This window comes from Anopheles stephensi, chromosome 2 (genome assembly GCF_013141755.1).
Source record: "Anopheles stephensi strain Indian chromosome 2, UCI_ANSTEP_V1.0, whole genome shotgun sequence".
NCBI lineage: Eukaryota > Metazoa > Arthropoda > Insecta > Diptera > Culicidae > Anopheles > Anopheles stephensi.
The window spans coordinates 34,524,407-34,542,429 of NC_050202.1; the positions used below are offsets into that span (position 1 = coordinate 34,524,407).

The 18,023-nt window shown below is 42.9% G+C and overlaps 3 protein-coding genes across 3 annotated transcripts; 2 read left to right on the forward strand and 1 right to left on the reverse strand.

Moving 5' to 3' along the window:
• The first annotated feature begins 4,978 nt into the window (after window positions 1–4,978).
• On the forward strand, window positions 4,979–6,196 carry LOC118508072 (probable chitinase 10). The gene is made up of 2 exons (XM_036047535.1): window positions 4,979–5,706; window positions 5,790–6,196. Exons 1-2 carry the CDS (start codon window positions 5,126–5,128, stop codon window positions 6,100–6,102), a joined length of 894 nt encoding a protein of 297 aa, XP_035903428.1. The 5' UTR covers window positions 4,979–5,125; the 3' UTR covers window positions 6,103–6,196.
• Window positions 6,197–7,772: 1,576 nt separating this feature from the next.
• On the forward strand, window positions 7,773–11,177 carry LOC118507753. Its single transcript, XM_036046763.1, has 4 exons — window positions 7,773–8,508; window positions 8,579–8,789; window positions 10,344–10,906; window positions 10,971–11,177. The coding sequence occupies exons 1-4, from the start codon at window positions 7,783–7,785 to the stop codon at window positions 11,142–11,144; spliced, it is 1,674 nt and encodes a 557-aa protein (XP_035902656.1). The 5' UTR covers window positions 7,773–7,782; the 3' UTR covers window positions 11,145–11,177.
• Window positions 11,178–14,986: 3,809 nt separating this feature from the next.
• On the reverse strand, window positions 14,987–15,996 carry LOC118508079. Its single transcript, XM_036047543.1, has 3 exons — window positions 15,849–15,996; window positions 15,546–15,784; window positions 14,987–15,462 (listed from the first exon to the last, which is right to left on the reverse strand). The coding sequence occupies exons 1-3, from the start codon at window positions 15,853–15,855 to the stop codon at window positions 15,151–15,153; spliced, it is 558 nt and encodes a 185-aa protein (XP_035903436.1). The 5' UTR covers window positions 15,856–15,996; the 3' UTR covers window positions 14,987–15,150.
• Window positions 15,997–18,023: the final 2,027 nt, after the last annotated feature.

The following is an 18,023-nucleotide window of genomic DNA, read 5'->3' on the forward strand; positions in this document are numbered from 1 at the left end:
TTGCCCACCCCCCCAGACACATTGTTGATGCGGTTTCTGCCTTTATTTACAACGCTGTCTGGCACAGTCGCTCAGGTGTCACCTCCTTTTTTCCCACAATCTGTAGACACACACGAATTATGGTTCGGTGTAAAATATTCCCGAGAATTACATACTCTGGTCAATATTACGTCACGGACTGCAAAATTTACACAAGCACCGTCTGCATCGTGTTGGGCCCTGTGGGAATGATTTTAATCCGTGACACTCCAGACAACGGTCGATACGGCGGGCACGATGATAACGACGGCATATCACTACGCCGCCCGGGCCGGTGTTTTGTGAGCCAGAGGTTGGCAGACGAAAAAAAAACACACAGTTAACCCCTCAAGCGGCCATAAACGGCTGTCAGCCAGAGCAGTATTTGGCGCAGTTTTTAATTGGATGATGACAAAGTTATGCTCCCGCTACAAACGCTCCAGACAGACGGGCCTCGGTTAGGAGGGAGGGGGAATGCTAGGTCCCAGTTGATTTATACCTCCACGGAAATGCGTAATCCTCGTCTGGCTTCCAGACACCGGGTTTTTTCTTCTGATCAACCATTGTTATTATTCTAGAAATTACCTTGGGGATCGAATATCGCGAAACACTTCATATGACGTATCGTGCGTCGAGTCCTGTAAACAGGCGCGATAACAAAGTATGATGCCGAACGATAAGTAGCACGTATCGGTGGATTTTTTCCTTTATCGATAGCACCAGCAGCAGCAGCAGTAGCAGGAGCACTGTATTTGTAGCATTGTTATTCGTCATTATAGCTGCTATGCTCAAGTTTTGAAAATTTGAGGATTTCTAAATTACAAACCTAGTCATACGGCCAGGCCGATCCTTTTTATCAGCCTTTGGACGTATGGATATTACCAGTGTGAACTGGAATAAAACTCCCTTACTCACTATTATTAGCTATTATTATATTACCAGTGTGAACTGGAATAAAACTCCATCTCATTACTTCTCAAGGACAACTTCAAATGACTAGATTACCCATGAGATTGAAATTGAATTCTCAGTCATGTTTTTCATGTCCGGTGACTGTAGTTATTTAGCTGGATTTAATTGTGAAAAGGAGGCCGGGTTATACCAACCACAAGCCCCATATAGCAGACTTAGTACAAAAGTTCAAGATCACTCTTGAAGAACTTTCATTCACAATGCATAATAAGAAAGGCTGTGAAAATGGAGCAGCTGACGCGCTATCACCGATTGACAAAGCTGTTCTTAAAACACTTTAACCACTTAACTAAAACACTTAAACCAGCAAATACCGCGATAAGTAGCTGATAATTCTAACTTATCTTTTACTCAACTTAACAACTTATTTACTTATTGAAACTGCGCAGACATACAAAGAGTAGGACCGAAGCACGTATGCCGGGACACGATAGCTAGCGAAGCATTGGGACGCAGTGATCGGTTGTGGACGTATAGGCCTATCCGGTTGAGGAGATCAAGAGCCGTAGCTAGTCTGATGAAATAGCGTTCCATCATTTGTTCCTACTTGGCGATCCAAACTGAAGTCATCTGGGGCATCAGATGATGCTCCCGTAATCAAGGATGGATTGCACCAAGCTACAGTAAAGTGACTTCAGACATAAGGGGTCAGTGATATCATCGGAAAATTTACGGATTTCATATATCACTATTTTATAGGATTGGGGGATCAAGAGAAGGAGATGGCGGAACACTTCTCGAGGCTTAGGGAGAGGCAGTTGGAAGAGCAACAAAGAGAGAGAGAAGGAATCTTGCAGTTGTTGTAGGAATTTGGAGTCACGGGGTGCGTTTTATGTAGGTAAATTTTCACATCGTCATCGTACATTAGACGGGAGTTTGGGGGAAGAAGGTAGCTTAGGTCATTGATGAAGAGGATAAAAAAGAGGGGGCTGCGGGCGCGGCCTTGCGGAACGCCAGATGACCAAGGAAGCTCGTGTAAAGCACTAGAGTCAAGTTTAACGCAGTAGGAGCGGTTCAGGAGATAGGATTCTAGCCATTCCAGGATTTTAGGGGAAATGCCGAGTTTGAGGAATTTGGCAAGGAGTAGGGAATGAGGGAAACTGTTGAACGCAGATTTAATGTCTGGATAGATAGCGTCGGCTTGTTGACCGTTATCGAGGTGGATGATTACCGTAGAGACAAACAACAAAGGTTGGTGGGGGTAGGCATGAATCCATGCTGCTGTTGACTAACGTAGAAACTTATAGAGAACAGCAAGGACTGGCAGATCACTGTATCGAACCTTTTGCCAGAGATTTATGTCAGATCCTCTATTGTCCTTCCGCCCGTAAGAAGTCTGCCATTTTTTGTAAAATTATAAGAGATGACGAAAACAAAATAAGATTTTTTTCCTGAATAAACCCCTTAAAATACTAAATTATGATAAATTATGATAACGTATCAGGTTGTGTCATAAATGCACGATGCGCGATCTCATTATCCATGGTCATAATAAAAAGAAGGATCGCCCACACGATCTTACACGTTCTAACGTAAACAGATAATCGAGGTTCTACCGCTTTAGAACATTTCCATCTCATTCTAACAACCAAATTTTTGGGATTGTTTTTTGTATATAAGACAGGCTTTTCGTTAATAAACTCACAAGCATTTTAAACCCAAAACCGGCATTGTCAAGCCATTTGGGCCATACCCTCCAAGATCTGATTGTCAGTTTTTTGACGGCTCACAGTTAGATATTTTTTCTGGTTTACCTAGCATTAAAGGCAAACTTGCCTAACCCTAGTTATTTCGAAGCTCTACGTTCCGAAAGGTCCACGTCTTAAAGACGTGGCCTGGTGTCTAATTCTTTTCCCGGAAACCCGATCCATGGCTGCACTCCTCTTCCCCCGGCTGCATCCGATCTCCCGCAGGTCTGACTACACTTGATCCAGCCAACGAGCTCCCTGTGCTCTTGTATGCCTCGTGCCGGACTGGTAGCTGGCGAACACCTTCCTGATAGAGCATAGTCCAGGACTGGTGCCCTTACAGGACTACCGGCAGTACCAGTGCGCGATATATGGCGCATTTCGTGCGTTGGAGGAGTCTTCTGGATCTCAAGAGTCTGTGGAGCCCGTAGTAGGCATGATTCCCCTGAATAATGCACCTTTGGATTTTGTTGCTTACGTTGTTGTCCGAAATTAAGATCGTACCAAGGTAGCATAACTCCTCTACTACCTCAAAATCGTTTCCGTCAACTAATACTTTAATTCCGAGACGTACTCTGTCACTGTCAAAGCCTCCGGCAAGCAGGTAACGTGTAATTTTTATTTTAATCTCATAATAACGACCAGGCCGTATATCTTAAGGTCCTTTGTAATACTAACAACATAATACCCATATCCCGTTGATATGTTAAAAGCCAACCGCAATGGAACTTATAAGTCATCTTTGGTCTAGCCTAATATAACAACGTAGGTGTTGGTAATAATTCCAAAACTTCTGAAACATTAAAACGAATGCTTTGAAGCCTAAGAAAGTCATTTGGCACAATCTTAAGTACCTTCAAATATATGCCAAATCATGTAATATTCAAAAAACCATCTGTCTTTAATTAAAAAAATGTTTATGTAGCCCAGTACTAGCTTGACCTGCATATACACAGCTCGCTCCTGATGAATCTTCTTCTTCTTCTTTCTTGGCCTAACGATCACTTAAAGTCATGCCTGCCATTACTGGATTACTAGACTTATTGTTACCGTATAGTTGGATAGTCAGTCCAAAAGGTCCCCACTCAGGTGTAACGGCCCAGAAGGTATTTGAACCCCGGTCCTGTCGTGGTAAGACCGGCACCGCTGTCGCATCTACAACCAGACCTTGTGAATAGACCTATCGAACTATAGTAAGGCATTTTGATGAATGCAGATCGTTCGATTATTTGATTGAATAGAACGAACTATGCAGTTACTGATCTTTTGACCCTACTTTAGCTCTTACAAAGTTTTACAACAATCACTCCCAATTCGTATAAACGATCTACTGACAGAGTACCTAAAGTACTTATGGAAAAGATTATATTAAAATAAGGAGTACCGCACTTAATATGAACAGATCGAGGAATCGATTTTATTGCAAACGTATTTCAAGAGCTATGTATGGCGCTTAGTGTTAAAAAGCTAGTTTTAAAACAGCTTCGTATAATTGCTAGGTAAGTTCCTTTCGATATATTGTATCGGCGACCCGTGATAACGAGATTATTATTTATTTACTATGACGGCTCGAAGCCGTATTGCCAGCACCGTATGTGCTGACGAAATACAAATGCCAAAAAAAAACAAAAATTCACGAAACAAAACAAGGCATTTCCTCCCTGATATTTCGCCTTATCGCGAAACATCGAACACATTCGGAATATTAGGAGCGTCTTATTAACCGCCGAAAGGAATAGCAACAATCGATGCCCCAAACATTCTCCTGGCTTAACTTTACAGTCCACAAGACAAAAATAACAAAAGGGCGTTGAAATAGTTCGCATGCGATAGCACCAATATTGGAGTCAAACATGTAATAATAACCATCTGAAAATGGACACACACGCGATAATAATAATCAGCGCAACAAAAAGTGCATCACCTTCGCTATTGCAGCTGGAGGGAAAAAAATGGAAACCTTTTGTTTTACATTACGCCGGCCGAAAACGAAAACATCTTTGCGTTGAAAATTTATCGGGCGCGCGCGAAAGCAGCGCAAAAAATGCATTTTCAAAGCAGACTCTACGGGGCGTGACAGACACTCGAGCGCTTTTCGCGTGGTATCGGGCTGATGCGGGAATCGATAACTACGGTTCCGATACAGAACCGATAAGTATGTTAACCGAGCTTTCCAATTTATGCTACACACTGTCACTTAGGCCTGTACCTTGCCACAGGTACAGCACGCCCCCAACCGCTCCATACCCTCCAGCGCTCCGCAGGAAAGACACGTTGCGGGAAATAAAAACCAATTCCTTAAAAGTGAAATGTATCATTGCGTTCCACAAAGCTGAGCCGGACACCAACCAGCCAAAACCACCAAACCGAAAAGGGTAGAGTGTCAGTTGTAGAACGATTGCTGAACTTTTCACGCTAAACAATTGTGCTGGTCTGTCGTGCCAATCATGAACTCGCTAGCCGCGACCTTGTTCGTCGGTATTTTGAGTGTCACTCTGGCATTCGATGAGGAGTGCATCGGCAAACGCAACGGAGCCACGTTTGCCGACCAGTACAGCTGTACCCGGTATCGCATCTGTCTCGGAGGGTATCTGTCGCACGGTGAGTGCGCCAACGGCCTCTACTGGGATAACTTCCGGCGGCTGTGCCTACCGGCAGTGCTAGTGTCATGCAAAGCCAAGCTGCCCACAACCGTGCAGACCACACCGTACGAACCGACGCCGAGTGATGAAATTATTCTGGACGTAAATCACCCCAGTGTGCCGGACGACTTTCAGTCCGCAGAGTACAACTGTCCGGCGGAAGGTGTCCTAAGCATACCGCACCGTCGTAGCTGCTCACAGTACGTGCTGTGTTTCGATGGCACCGCCGTTCTGCAGCGATGTGCTCCGGGTCTGTACTTCAATGCGGCCCAGAGCCAGTGCACACTGCCCAGCTTGGCGAACTGCGACCTTCAGGAGCACGTCTGCCCGGAGAAGGACGATCCACTGAAGCTGGTGTTCGTTGCCGATCGTTTCGACTGTTCTAAGTGAGTGAAAGCTGCTCAATGAAGCACTGCAACACTAGCCAACTAACCTGATACCCTTACCCCCCCCCCCCCCCCCTACACAGGTACTACTATTGCTACAACGGCAAGTTCCATCCGCACAGTTGTGCCCCGGGCTTGCATTGGGATCCAGTAAACAACTGGTGCACGACAATCGCCGAATCCAGATGTCAAAACTTCACACCCTACCGGGAGGTGAACGAGCCGACGCTCGTGCCGAAGAAAGTGAGCTGCATGGACGATCAAGCACGCTGGGTAAAGCATCCCAAGAGTGAGCGCCACTACTATCTCTGCTACAAGGGCAAATCCATGCTGAAGCGCTGTGACGATGGTCTCGTTTGGGATACCAAAACACACTCCTGCAACTACCTAAACTGATCAGACGAAACGTTACACTGCTTTTTTGATTGGGCTTTTATTTTATTTTTTAAATAAACCATCGATACTACCACAACGGGAATGCAAATGCAAATTTTGTACTTTTGTAATTGTCATTGTCTCTGTTCTTTCTGTTTCCTGATCATGCTCATCACGAACATATGTGCCTGTTACCTGTAGTCAAAGTAAACGTTTACGCGCGAAGATCTATGACTTTTTATGCATATTTTTTATCTTGTTCACCCTTAAGTTTTCTTCATGCACACCACCACCTCCACATCGAAATCAACTCCTCAAACGCTATTCTGTTTCGTCTGAACTTAATAATACCACGTAGTTGGATAATCGGGTTCTCACCACGAGGGGAACAGCCCGGATGGGATTCGATCCCCGGTGGTCCTGTCATCTGAAGACCGGCGCCGTTGTCGCCTCTTGCACCGGGCCACCCCGATTATTATGCTACTGATGTTATTACTATATCACCAACTGTGCTGTTACCGGCCCTTATTGTAAGGTTCGTAATATGCCACTGTGTCAATGTTTACGGCGCTCTGACACTGATACTTGACATCAAAAATTCGAAAGGACTTTAACTGGCATTATTGTCTTACCCGTACCAGAGTAGTCTATTTATGCCGAATGCGTCCCGGAATAGTCCGACCCGGATGTGATTTTATAACAATCATGTCGTACAAAACAACTCCTGAGGCGATAGCGGCACCGGTCTTCACACGGCAGGATCGTGGTTCAAATTCCGGACCGTCCCTCGTATCCTCCGAAAACGTTTGAAAAAAATAAAAGAAATGGCCGAAATAGTAGACGTCTTAAAGATGCATCGAGGACACCTTTTCCCTCACCTTCAAAATGTCTTTGTACTAAATTCGTCCGTTGAACCGCGCATTTGAACTTCGGCAACAAACAGTAAAAAAATAAATTGTTCCAAAAGACCGAACTTGAAACCTTTCGATTATAGTTGACTTCAGTCGAACCGCTCAATGCGGCAGGAAAGAGATAACCTGTAACTGTGCCATAAAAAGCTCTCCAAAAGCTCTTCGTTTCCAAGATAGCCATCGTAGTAGCTGTTTTAGAACAACGCGCACACTGTGGAAATGCTGCTCAACTAAAGGGCCGTTGACATGATAGCAACCTTAGCGATACGCTCGATAGCGAACGATAGCGATTAGTGAGATGATAAAATGATTGATAAAAGTCAAACAGAAAATTCCATGGCAACATTGGTTCATAATGTCCCAATTTCAACTCAATTGGGAAATTTCCCAATTTTAACGCTCAAAATTCATCGAAATTGTTTGCATTAATAGTGTCAATGGGGTTTAAATTGGAAAAATTCAATGGAAGTTATTAAATGTATTTTACAATCGTTCATAATACATGATAATTATTTATTTACTTTTTCCTTTTAAACTATGTATATTGTAGCGACGTAGTGACTCCGTTTTAGAAAGTTTTCAAACGTACTGATAATCATTTGGACATATTATTCTAGAAACTCTTCAACATCGCCAGTGAAAGTAGTACAATCGATAACAACGTTTCACAAACTATGATATCGTGTCCTAGTTTTGTTTTATCTGTTTTCAACTGGTTTGTCTCTCTTATTTAAGGCTTCTCGAACAATATAGCATTTTAGTTTCGCATCGTACCGTTAACAGAAGTAACATGGAGTGTAAGTGGTTTTCAGTGGTTTGGCTGTTTGTTACCATAAATTCCTTACCAGTTCAGTCGCAACAACCCACACCGAACGGGTTGTGTGACGGTATCAGGAGCAATTCCTTCGTGGTCGATCCAGAAGATTGCACCAAATTTTTCCAGTGCAATGGAGACTCTGCCATACACGCCTCGTGCCCTTCAGGAATGTTTTATCATTCCAAAGATGTGTGTAGTACAGATGCGTCTGAGTGTGAAAGTTACACACCGCCGGAGTCAACCGTCACATCTACGGAGCGCCCATTAACGACAGTAGTTGTAACTCCCACCACGAATTCGCCCATGGGTAACGCAACCGATCCGGAGTCATTTTGTCTAGCTGGCGATCCGGATTTTCCCAGCTTTGTGAAGAGTCCCACCAACTGTTCGGAATACTACATCTGTGTTGATCGTAAGCCAATCTTACAAAAGTGTACCGCTGGGAGATACTGGAACACTGCCCAACTCTACTGTGACGATCCGAGAAAGGTGGCATGTGAGCATGATCGTATAGCCGACCCGCAAGATGTTTGTCAGCAAACACAAGCGAACGACATATCCTTCACGGCAAGCCCCACGAGTTGTGAGGAGTACTATTTGTGCTTCAATCGGAAACCATTCCTTATGCGCTGTGCCCCGGGCAGTCACTGGAACGCTGAAAGCAACCAATGTGATGCCGTCGAAGTTGTGAAATGCAAGGTAAATGTTTCTTTTTGCGGAGTTCCAGGTTGCACAGCATAATGTTTGAATTCTTATTTTTGTCAATCAGATAAAACCTATCCCAATCGATCTTGACGCACTTTGTTTCGAAAGAAACAACACATTTTTAAGTCATCCCACTTATTGCGATCTGTACTTGTACTGTCGGAATGGCAAGGCGTCTACTCAACGATGTCCGTTCCTCACCGATTGGGACCCGGTCAACGAACGCTGTGTTCCACGCTCTTTAGCTAACTGTACAAAGCGGCGTCTACAGTTACGCTAACAGCTGATTCTGACAAAATCAATAAATCTATACCACAATATACATCGTTCTTTCTTTACTTTCCCTTTATCACAATTTCTATGTTTTTATCATTTAATTTTAGACACTTTTTTATCCCACATAATGTGCTAATTTAAAATTTAATAATAAATATTGTTGTAACTGATCAGACGACTTCTACATTTCTTCAGCAGAGGCTTTGTCTGCTGCAAAATCCTTGATACCGCTCACAGTCTAGCCTCGGTCTTTGGGCCTACCATTGCTTCTCTATGCGACAAAGTAGATGCCTGCATGTCAAAACGTGTCTTTGATGGAATGATTAGGCAAGCCTCATGCTTATGGTGCTCTGTGTCTCTGTGAAAAATGTGTCACAAACACCATTAGCCGATCCCCTAAGCATAAACTGAATCGATCAAAAAGACTGCGTTTGTGACATTGGGGTTGTACCAGATCGTACATTGAATTACTACAGCCCACTAGACAATGTCATCAGGGGCAACCAACTGATTGATCTACTCAGGGTACTCGTATACGCATCAGTAGTTGTGGTGACCCTCCGGTACTCGACCAATAGCGCGACTTGATGCTGGCTAGCGTAAATTGCACCTTACTCGACCTTAAACCTCTCCGTGATCGACACCTGAATGCTCTATGCGTCTTCATCGCCAATAAGTTGAACACCGCTACCGACTCTCCTGTCTAGCATATATTCATTTAAACGCTCCTGTCCTAATTTTAGTTGTAAGTTTCTCCTTATCACAAATTTCGGAAGGAAAACAAAGGAACATCAATAGCGCTTACTAAAGCGAAAACCCCTAAAGTTGAGTGAAAGCATTTATTATTTTACTGTGCTATCCTCCAGTTATTGCTATAACACCACCTTATTTGATGGGCAAACAGTTCCCAGAGGAAGTATAATTTGCGAACAAAAACAAGTTTCCTCATTATCACGCCAAAAGCAAACTCGGTTATCTAATTCCGAACGCCAGTCATAAAACCGTTGACTGCTGTGATAAAGTAAAGTCGTCTTAAATCTAGCAACAAACGGAAGTGTGACTCCCGTTCATCGATAACATATCACCCTTCCTGAACACTTTCCGACAAAAAGATTCTTCTGTGTCTGATAAAAGAAGCACGAGGATGACGTACCAACACACAGGATAGCTAAGACTGGTGCGAAATAAATAAAACGCCACGCCGTCTTACTTACCTGTTATCTATTTTTACTCGGTCAATGGTCTCATTCATTGAAAAATACCTTCAACACACCCGTTTAGGCACATTGGGCATGACTATTAGTGTTGGTCCCAATGGCCCAGGATAGTTCACGACGATCACCCTCGGCGAGTGGACCGACAAACGTCACATTCAAGGGCAAGCTAGTACATGGATTCGATACCATCAGAAAAAAATCGTTGCCGTTGACAGGCCGATGGACGTTTGCACCACCCCGATACAAGACAGCTCAATGAAAATCTACGACAAAATGACCTATATTAAATAACTGCAGCATTCGAAACGAAACTTCAGTTCAAACGTTGTCGCTGAGCCCGAAACTGTTGGGAAATCACTATGAAATCGTACAGATTCCTGCGCCTTACCAGTGTCGTACTGTGTGGACTTCTGGCGCCAAAAGTCGATGCACAGGAGTTCGATCCGATGGAAATTTGTCGAGGAAAACCAGACGATGCCACAGTCATGAACCCGTTGTCCTGTGATTCCTTTTTACTGTGCCAGAATAGCATGCCAGTGGGGACTGGTCGGTGTCCCAGTGGCATGTTATTTAACACTCAGCAAGATATGTGTGATTTTCCCGAAAATGTGGATTGCGGCTCCATTCCATTGCCTCCCGATTTCGAGCAATCCAGTACAGTGACTTCCCAAACGACGCTAACGGATGAAGAGGGAAAGACAACCGCGATGCCGTCCACAACACACTCCTGTCCAGCGGTTGACGATCCAGTGGTGCCGATGTACCTACCGAAAGTGGACGACTGTGCTTCCTACATTTTGTGCTATCATGGCAATCCTTTGCTTATGCAATGTCCAAACGGATTAGTGTGGAATACGGCTAGTTCCATCTGTGATTTGCCCGAGAATGCTAAATGTCAGGTATGGTGGAGTTTGAGTCGTTGATAGAACGGTAGCAATTTGTAACCAACAACTTAATTTTCAGGCAATATACCAAGATCCGTATGGCTGTCCAGAAACAGGAAGTGAAGTTTTAGCTCATCCCACCAACTGCAAGAAGTTCATCTACTGCCTGAACGGTATTTCCAGGGTACAAGTTTGTCAAATGTTTAAACATTTCGATCCGGTAGCCAAGGAATGTGTTCTTGGTAAATGCTGATGTGAATAAAACTATACCAATGTGACTGTGTAACTCTATTGCTAATGTAATTGACAAAGACGAACGGTTTGAAATTTTAACATAAATTGAACGTGCTATTGAGAGACGGTTATCTCAGGAAGTCTAAGAATCATTTTAAAAATGACAATATGTGCTTAGTTTTTTTAACACAAATTCAAATTTGTATTCGTTTGTTCTATGCATTATTAAACTCGTCTTCAGTTCAAAGTGCCATTTTCGAGATCAATCACTGACAGCTGCGTCTCGTGAATTTTAGGGATGATCGACCCCAACAAGCAATACACGATCTTCAGGCAGAGAGGATCGCGGTTTTTCCGACAAAAGCCTTACAATAAGATCTCATGATTCTCGTCAAGCTACAAACCCTTAGAGACAGTTCCTTTACAGAAGATAAACACAACACTTACCAGGAAAGAGCAATAGGCCATTTGTATGGCATCCACGCGAGAAGGAACTTGGGCCAATTTAAAGAGCATAACAGCTAGTTTTTAAGCCCAGGTAGATTTGTGGAATTTCTGCTTTCCAACCTGGGCAGGAAGGAGGATGGAAGTACAAACGTTGGCAAATAACACAAATAAAAGAGAACTGCGAACACTTCCTTGAAGAACTCCGGTGCAGCCTACAAAGGATTCGTGACGGCAAGGCAAGGCTCTAACTTTCATTGAACTGATTCATTTCTATTAATTATACGCTGTTGTGATGGAGTCCACAAGATACACGCAAATATTAAAAGCGGTCAACCAGTTGCACAAAACTATTTCACACTAAATACTTTGCTTTTAACTTGTGTGCTTTTGAACTTTGAATGCTTTTGAGATCATGAGTTCCAGTACCGATCTAGACTCGATAGCGAACAGACGTTTTTTACGGGAGCTATAGACGGAAACACACTTACACAACAATGCACTTACGCAGTGGAACACGTGACACACCTCGCCCAGAAATGGGTCGAAGGAAACATTTAATCACCAAGAGGCGTGCTGCTGTCCCTCTTAGTACATTTCACAACTCAGTGGACACTGGAAATCTGCCGAAATCTGGAAGAACGTCCGAACAAAATTCGTTCGATATTTTACAAACGATCGAAGACCAGGAGATCGCCACCAATCCCGCATCCACTACCACAAGGACGACCAGATTACCACCACCAATCGTTGTAACCAGTTCAAACGTAGGCGACGTGCACAAAAAAGTGATTGCAGCCTGCGTTTCACACGTATCAACTAGATGAGGAGAAAACAACAAAAGTGGTGTTACTAGGCTTGACCGACATGCCCCTGGAAGAGATCACACGCATACTGAAAGACGAAAATATCACACCTGTATCCATCAAGAAGCTGGGTATAAAAAAGAAACGTTATGACGACCAAGCGGTATATCTACTGCATTTCAAAAAAGGATATGAATGTGTTACAGACCATCAAAGCGCTCGAACACGAAGTAGTGAAATGGAGCTACTTTTCAAACAGTAGCATGATAATGCAGTGCAAGAACTGCCAACGGTTCGGCCATGGAGCAGTAAATTGTTACATCACGGTTCTACAGACTGCCCAGTTTCAAAGAGCTCGACGGATGGAGTTATACCAACGCACAAATTAAAATGTGCTAACTGCGGAGGAAACCATACGGCGAATTATTTTGGATGTCCAATTCGCATGAACAAAACGACGGCAGGAATAGATAAGACCAGGTCAACAGTGGCTTCGAAACAGGCACCAATTTTAAACGGTAATTTCCCCCACCTTCCCTCCGTTCAACCATCCCGATCCTAGACAGCCAACACAAACACTAACATGTTTCAAACCCAGCAACCAAATTACAGTTCATTCGCCAAAGCAACAGCAGAAAACAAAAATGACCTTTTCAACCCAGACGAAATTGTCGAAATAGTAAAAGAAACTTTCTCATGTTTGAGGAACTGTTCCAAAAAAGAAGACCAGATTCTAGTGGTTTTCAAAATTGTACAAAAGTATTGTTTTCCGTGACCATTTAATAGTTTCCTACTGGAATGCTAACAGCATTTCAAACAAAAAACTTGAGCTTATTCATTATTTGAACAAAAACAAAATAGACATTATGACTGTATGTGAAACTTTTCTCAAACCTGGTCAAACATTCAATGTGACTAACTATAGAACTTACAGAATTGACAGAGCAAATGGAGCTAAAGGCGGTATAATGGTACTGGTTAAAAGCAGTTTAAGTCATAAATTACTTCCAGCTTTTAATCTGAAAATAATCGAAGCAATAGGTCTTGAAATCCGACATAACAACATTCCATTATCAATTATCGGAACATATCACCCGGGAGCCAATACGGATATGGTTAAATTTAAAAGCAACATTGAAAACTTACAAACATGAGAAATAGTTTCTTTATTTGTGGAGAACTGAACGCACGCCATAGACTATGGAATTGTGTTCCAATCGTGTGTGCCAATCGAGCTGGAAAAATCCTCTTTGATGAATTGCAAAAAGGACAATTTTCCATATTTCACCCAGACTCACCAACATATTTCCCAGTAAACACCCAATCTAATCCTTCCACAATAGACATTATAATTACAAATAATAAACACAATATATCAAACCCATTGACATCGGTAGATTTTACCTCAGACCATTTACTCGTACGCTTTACAATCGAAAACCTTTCCATGACTGCTATTTCCGGAGCTCAGATATACAATTATTCAAATGCAGATTGGAATACTTTTAAAACCCACCTTAAAAACTCAATCAATAAGAGGGAAGTAAACATACACTGTCACACACAAATAGACAATATGATTGGAAAAGTAACAGAGGAGCTCATGATCTTGCAGTGCCCAAAAAAACACCAAGGAAATACAATATAATCATACCTGATTCAATCCTTTGCCTTATCAAAATACGAAACATGTATAGGAAAAAATTACAAAGACAAAGACAAAACTCAACCTTTAAATCCATTTACATGCAACTGTCAAATGAAATAAAAACACAGCTAAATCAGGTTCGGAATACAGCATGGTCGAATAATCTTAATTCAATGAACGGCCATACTAACCAAAACAAAGTGTGGAAATTTGTAAGAATTATAAAAAATCAACCCAAATCCATTCCGACATTAAAACAAGATGGGAAATTATTGCTCACTGCTGCTGAAAAATGTGAGTCTTTTAAAATCACATTTCCTACAAGCTCACCACACAACATTTAACAACTTTAGCACTGAAGAAAACCAAGTGAATAATACCGTCAATAATTTTCTTAATCATTTTACCTCTGTTTTTGTCCCTAGAGAACTTATCAAGCCAAAAGAAATTTTTCACATCTTAAAAAATCTTAAATCAAAAAAATCTACTGGTTTGGATAGTATAAACAACAGAGCAATAAAAAAACTTCCCAGAAACGTCATAATATATTTAAACGTAATTTTCAACAGTTGCCTTAAGCTAGGCTATTTTCCAAGTAATTGAAAATTATCCAAAGTTGCTGCCATCATAAAGCCTGGGAAAGATAGCACTTTAGCAGCTAACTATAGACCTATTAGCCTTCTAAGCTGCCTTGGAAATTTTTTCGAAAAACTCGTTGCAATTAAGCTAAGAAAACACACTAACCGTTTCAACATCATTCCCAAGTGCCAATTTGGATTCCAACCAAGGCTATCTACAACACATCAACTTGATAGACTAAAATCAGATATTATTGCAATGAGAAACATAAAAAACACCCGGGTCCTACCTTGTAAAGACCGGCGCCTCTGTCGCTTCGGCCACTGGACCGCTCCGATACTCAGACCTTCCTAATATAAGCTCATGGAACTGCACGCCCAAATATAAGCTCAGGGAACGATTTAGTTTTATTAATCAATCATTCATTCTCATCTCTGATCGTACAATGGAATAATTCATTATGATATACAATTTATTACAATACTTTTTTTCAACAACCTCACTGTATGTGTTTTTTTTTTGTTTAAATATTTCTTCTGCGCTTAAACCTATGCGACGCTTCCAGGAAAGCAGTACATTGGGTCCCGCGGCACACAATGGCCGACGACATAATTGAATGTTTGCAGAAACGGACATATCTGTGGATATTCTATGCCGTACAAGCAGTAGGAATACCGACGACACTCGGTTGCATGTACCAGAAACGCCCGAATATCGGGTGGACACTCTGATCCGGGGAACAGTATCGGCAAAGCGCCTTCAGTGTCCGGCATAAACGTATTCGATGGAGTTGATGTCGTTGGGGGTGCTGTTGGAGCTACCGTGGTCGGTGCCTCCGTTATGATTGTCGTCTGCTCATCCTGTGAATGCATAATCGTAGCCAAAGAAACCAAAACAAAACTACAAACTCTTGCAACTACAAAAAAAGATGTCAGAAATTTACCTCGCATTGCACATCCTCCTCCCAATTACACCATAATATGGTACGATCAAACAACATTCCAGGTGGACAGTCCAACATTTCTAGCACCCCATTCCGACATTCATAAAAGTTGTAGCACTCTGGACCGGGGGCGAAGAAGTCATCATCTGGCAAACAAAGTGGTTCGTTTCTGGGCTGGGCTACAGCGCATGATTGATCAACAAGGGATAAAGCCAGGAAGGCAATCAGGAGCAAACAAGCTGCGGAAGGCGCACAAACATTATTGTTATGCCGTTGGAGTATTCCAAACTACATTAAGCTTACCCTTCATTGCACTCTACTAGAGTGAAACTTTTTTTTTGCGAAACAAACCAAACGTTCTTCGGAGCGCTCTGTAACACAAATATGAGGTATTTGTAATTTCCTTCACACTTTATACCGAACCTAATGGACCGTCCTGGGCTACATCATGATAAATTCCAACAAACATCATTTACTCTGTTTTCGTACAACTGCAAACTGCTCCTGTCAATGACTCGCAAATGTAGATAACTCGCAGCGCTACATGTCTTTCCGAGCGGAGGGACTTTTTCAGTTATCGATATCACGGAACGTGCGAAAAAAAAACGTTCCAATCATTTTGCCAACAACCGGAGCAACGAACCAAGGTCAACCAATTTGTGCGTTTAACCTGTGGACTAAGCTTGTTGATCAGTAGAATTCACATTCCAGAAAGAGTTCAGGGATGCGATCACCGCTCAACCCTATGACGTAGGACATTCAGCCCACTAAGAACCCATGCAGCTTGTCCGATCTGGACTCCGATTGTGGTTTGGTATCATTTAAGCAAGCACAAATGTTCGAGCACATCAATCTATGTAATCGAACATTAACAACAGAACCAGAACATATAGTTTCTTATCGTGCAACACGATCAAGGACGGTGCGACGGTGCGGATGTTCCTGAGTCATCACGAATTCTTTCACCATAGAATGTCCACCTCGTCGTCTGTTTGTGGAGTTTAATGTACGAAAATAATTGTCTCATTTTATCGGCAAGGTACAAATCAATCCCGTGTACCACCAGGTATCGGGTTAAACCGATACAAAAATCTCGCCTAGACTGTTAGTATAGTGCTTTGGTCGCGTTTTTATCGCGGTCCGGCGGCAGAGGCAATGGTGGCGCCGGCCTTCACACGGCTGGACCGGGGTTCAAATCCCATTCACACTGACTCCCCTTACGCAGAACTGACTCTCTAACTACGGACTGGTTAAAACAAGTCACGGAGGGCCAGAAACGGTAGGCCCGGAAGAAAGGAGGAAAGAAGGGAGAAGAAATAAAAGGTATGTCAGGCGTCTGTGACCGATGCGAAGGCGGGAAAGAACTCGTTTGATGCGGCTGAAGTCAGGATCATCCCCAAGATGCGATGCTCCTCCGCTTGATGGAGCGGAATCTCGTTTCCACTGATTCCGGAGTGTCCCGAAATCCATCAGCAAAAAACTGTTGCCGGCGATGAAGGAATGCCGTCAAGGAGCTGAATATGTGGGAGTCTTAGGAGGTGTCGTATTCAAGGGCAGTCCGAGTACTATCGCTGAAAAGATCTATGGCAGTCTATGGCAGGAGTACAATAGTACCAGGGAAATGTTTCGGCAGGTGGATTGAATAATCGAAGGCCCGTTGGTTGGTGAGTTGTTGCAGGTCGGTGTTAGCCATGGTAAAGATGGCATTTGCAAGCTATGGTAAAGATGGCTTACGCAAATGCTGACCTGGTTTTGATCCTATCTTAGTATCAAGTGAAAATGGGGTCCATATCCACGCTACTTCCGGAATACCACAGGGAATCAATCTTGATCCACTGCTGTTCATTATATTCATTGACGACCTTCTCTACGCGGACGATGCGAAGCTGTTCCTTCCGAACCGCAGTCAAACCGTGCCGCCTTCAAGCAACCCTTGATGGTGCTATCTGAATGGATTAGAGCTGCATAACGACAAATGCGCCATCGCAACGTTTTGTAGAAAATGCAAACCGCTTCTCTACCTGTCCGCCGTTAACGGTTTTGACCTATAGCGTAAAAGTTGTGTCGTTGATCTGGAACTGCTCCTTGACGACAATTTGAGCTTCAATGACCAGCCTAAGCTCGTTGCAGCAAAGGGCAGTGTTCACGCTTAGACGTCAAAGCATCTTGACGAAAGCTAGTTTTGTCAAGTTTATGGATGAAATATTATCAAGGAAACAGTGAGTAGGGACGAGTGTCGCTCGCGTGGGGGACACTCATAAGAAAGTTTATAAATAGGGCAGAAAACAATATTATACTACTCTTCGAATTTGGAATCTGTATACGACGCTTAGTAATTATTACAACACACATCGATCTGAAACTCCGCGAATTCTTCAGGGAGTTAATATGGCTGCTGAAGACCGACCATCGGATTGACTCGTCGGTGCTACTTTCAAGGCTCAACCTTTACGTCGATCCGTGCTTGACTGTTGCTTG

Bases quoted from the DNA above. Each gene is read 5' to 3' on its own strand.
- LOC118508079 (XM_036047543.1), bottom strand. The intron at 15,463-15,545 runs GTAAATTTCTGA...ATGCATTCACAG, and splicing joins AGGAGGATGTGCAATGCGAG to GATGAGCAGACGACAATCAT.
- LOC118507753 (XM_036046763.1), top strand. From the start codon at position 7,783: ATGGAGTGTAAGTGGTTTTCAGTGGTTTGGCTGTTTGTTACCATAAAT. The intron at 8,509-8,578 runs GTAAATGTTTCT...TTTGTCAATCAG, and splicing joins TCGAAGTTGTGAAATGCAAG to ATAAAACCTATCCCAATCGA. The intron at 8,790-10,343 runs GCTAACAGCTGA...GTTGTCGCTGAG, and splicing joins AAAGCGGCGTCTACAGTTAC to CCCGAAACTGTTGGGAAATC.
- LOC118508072 (XM_036047535.1), top strand. From the start codon at position 5,126: ATGAACTCGCTAGCCGCGACCTTGTTCGTCGGTATTTTGAGTGTCACT. The intron at 5,707-5,789 runs GTGAGTGAAAGC...CCCCCTACACAG, and splicing joins GATCGTTTCGACTGTTCTAA to GTACTACTATTGCTACAACG.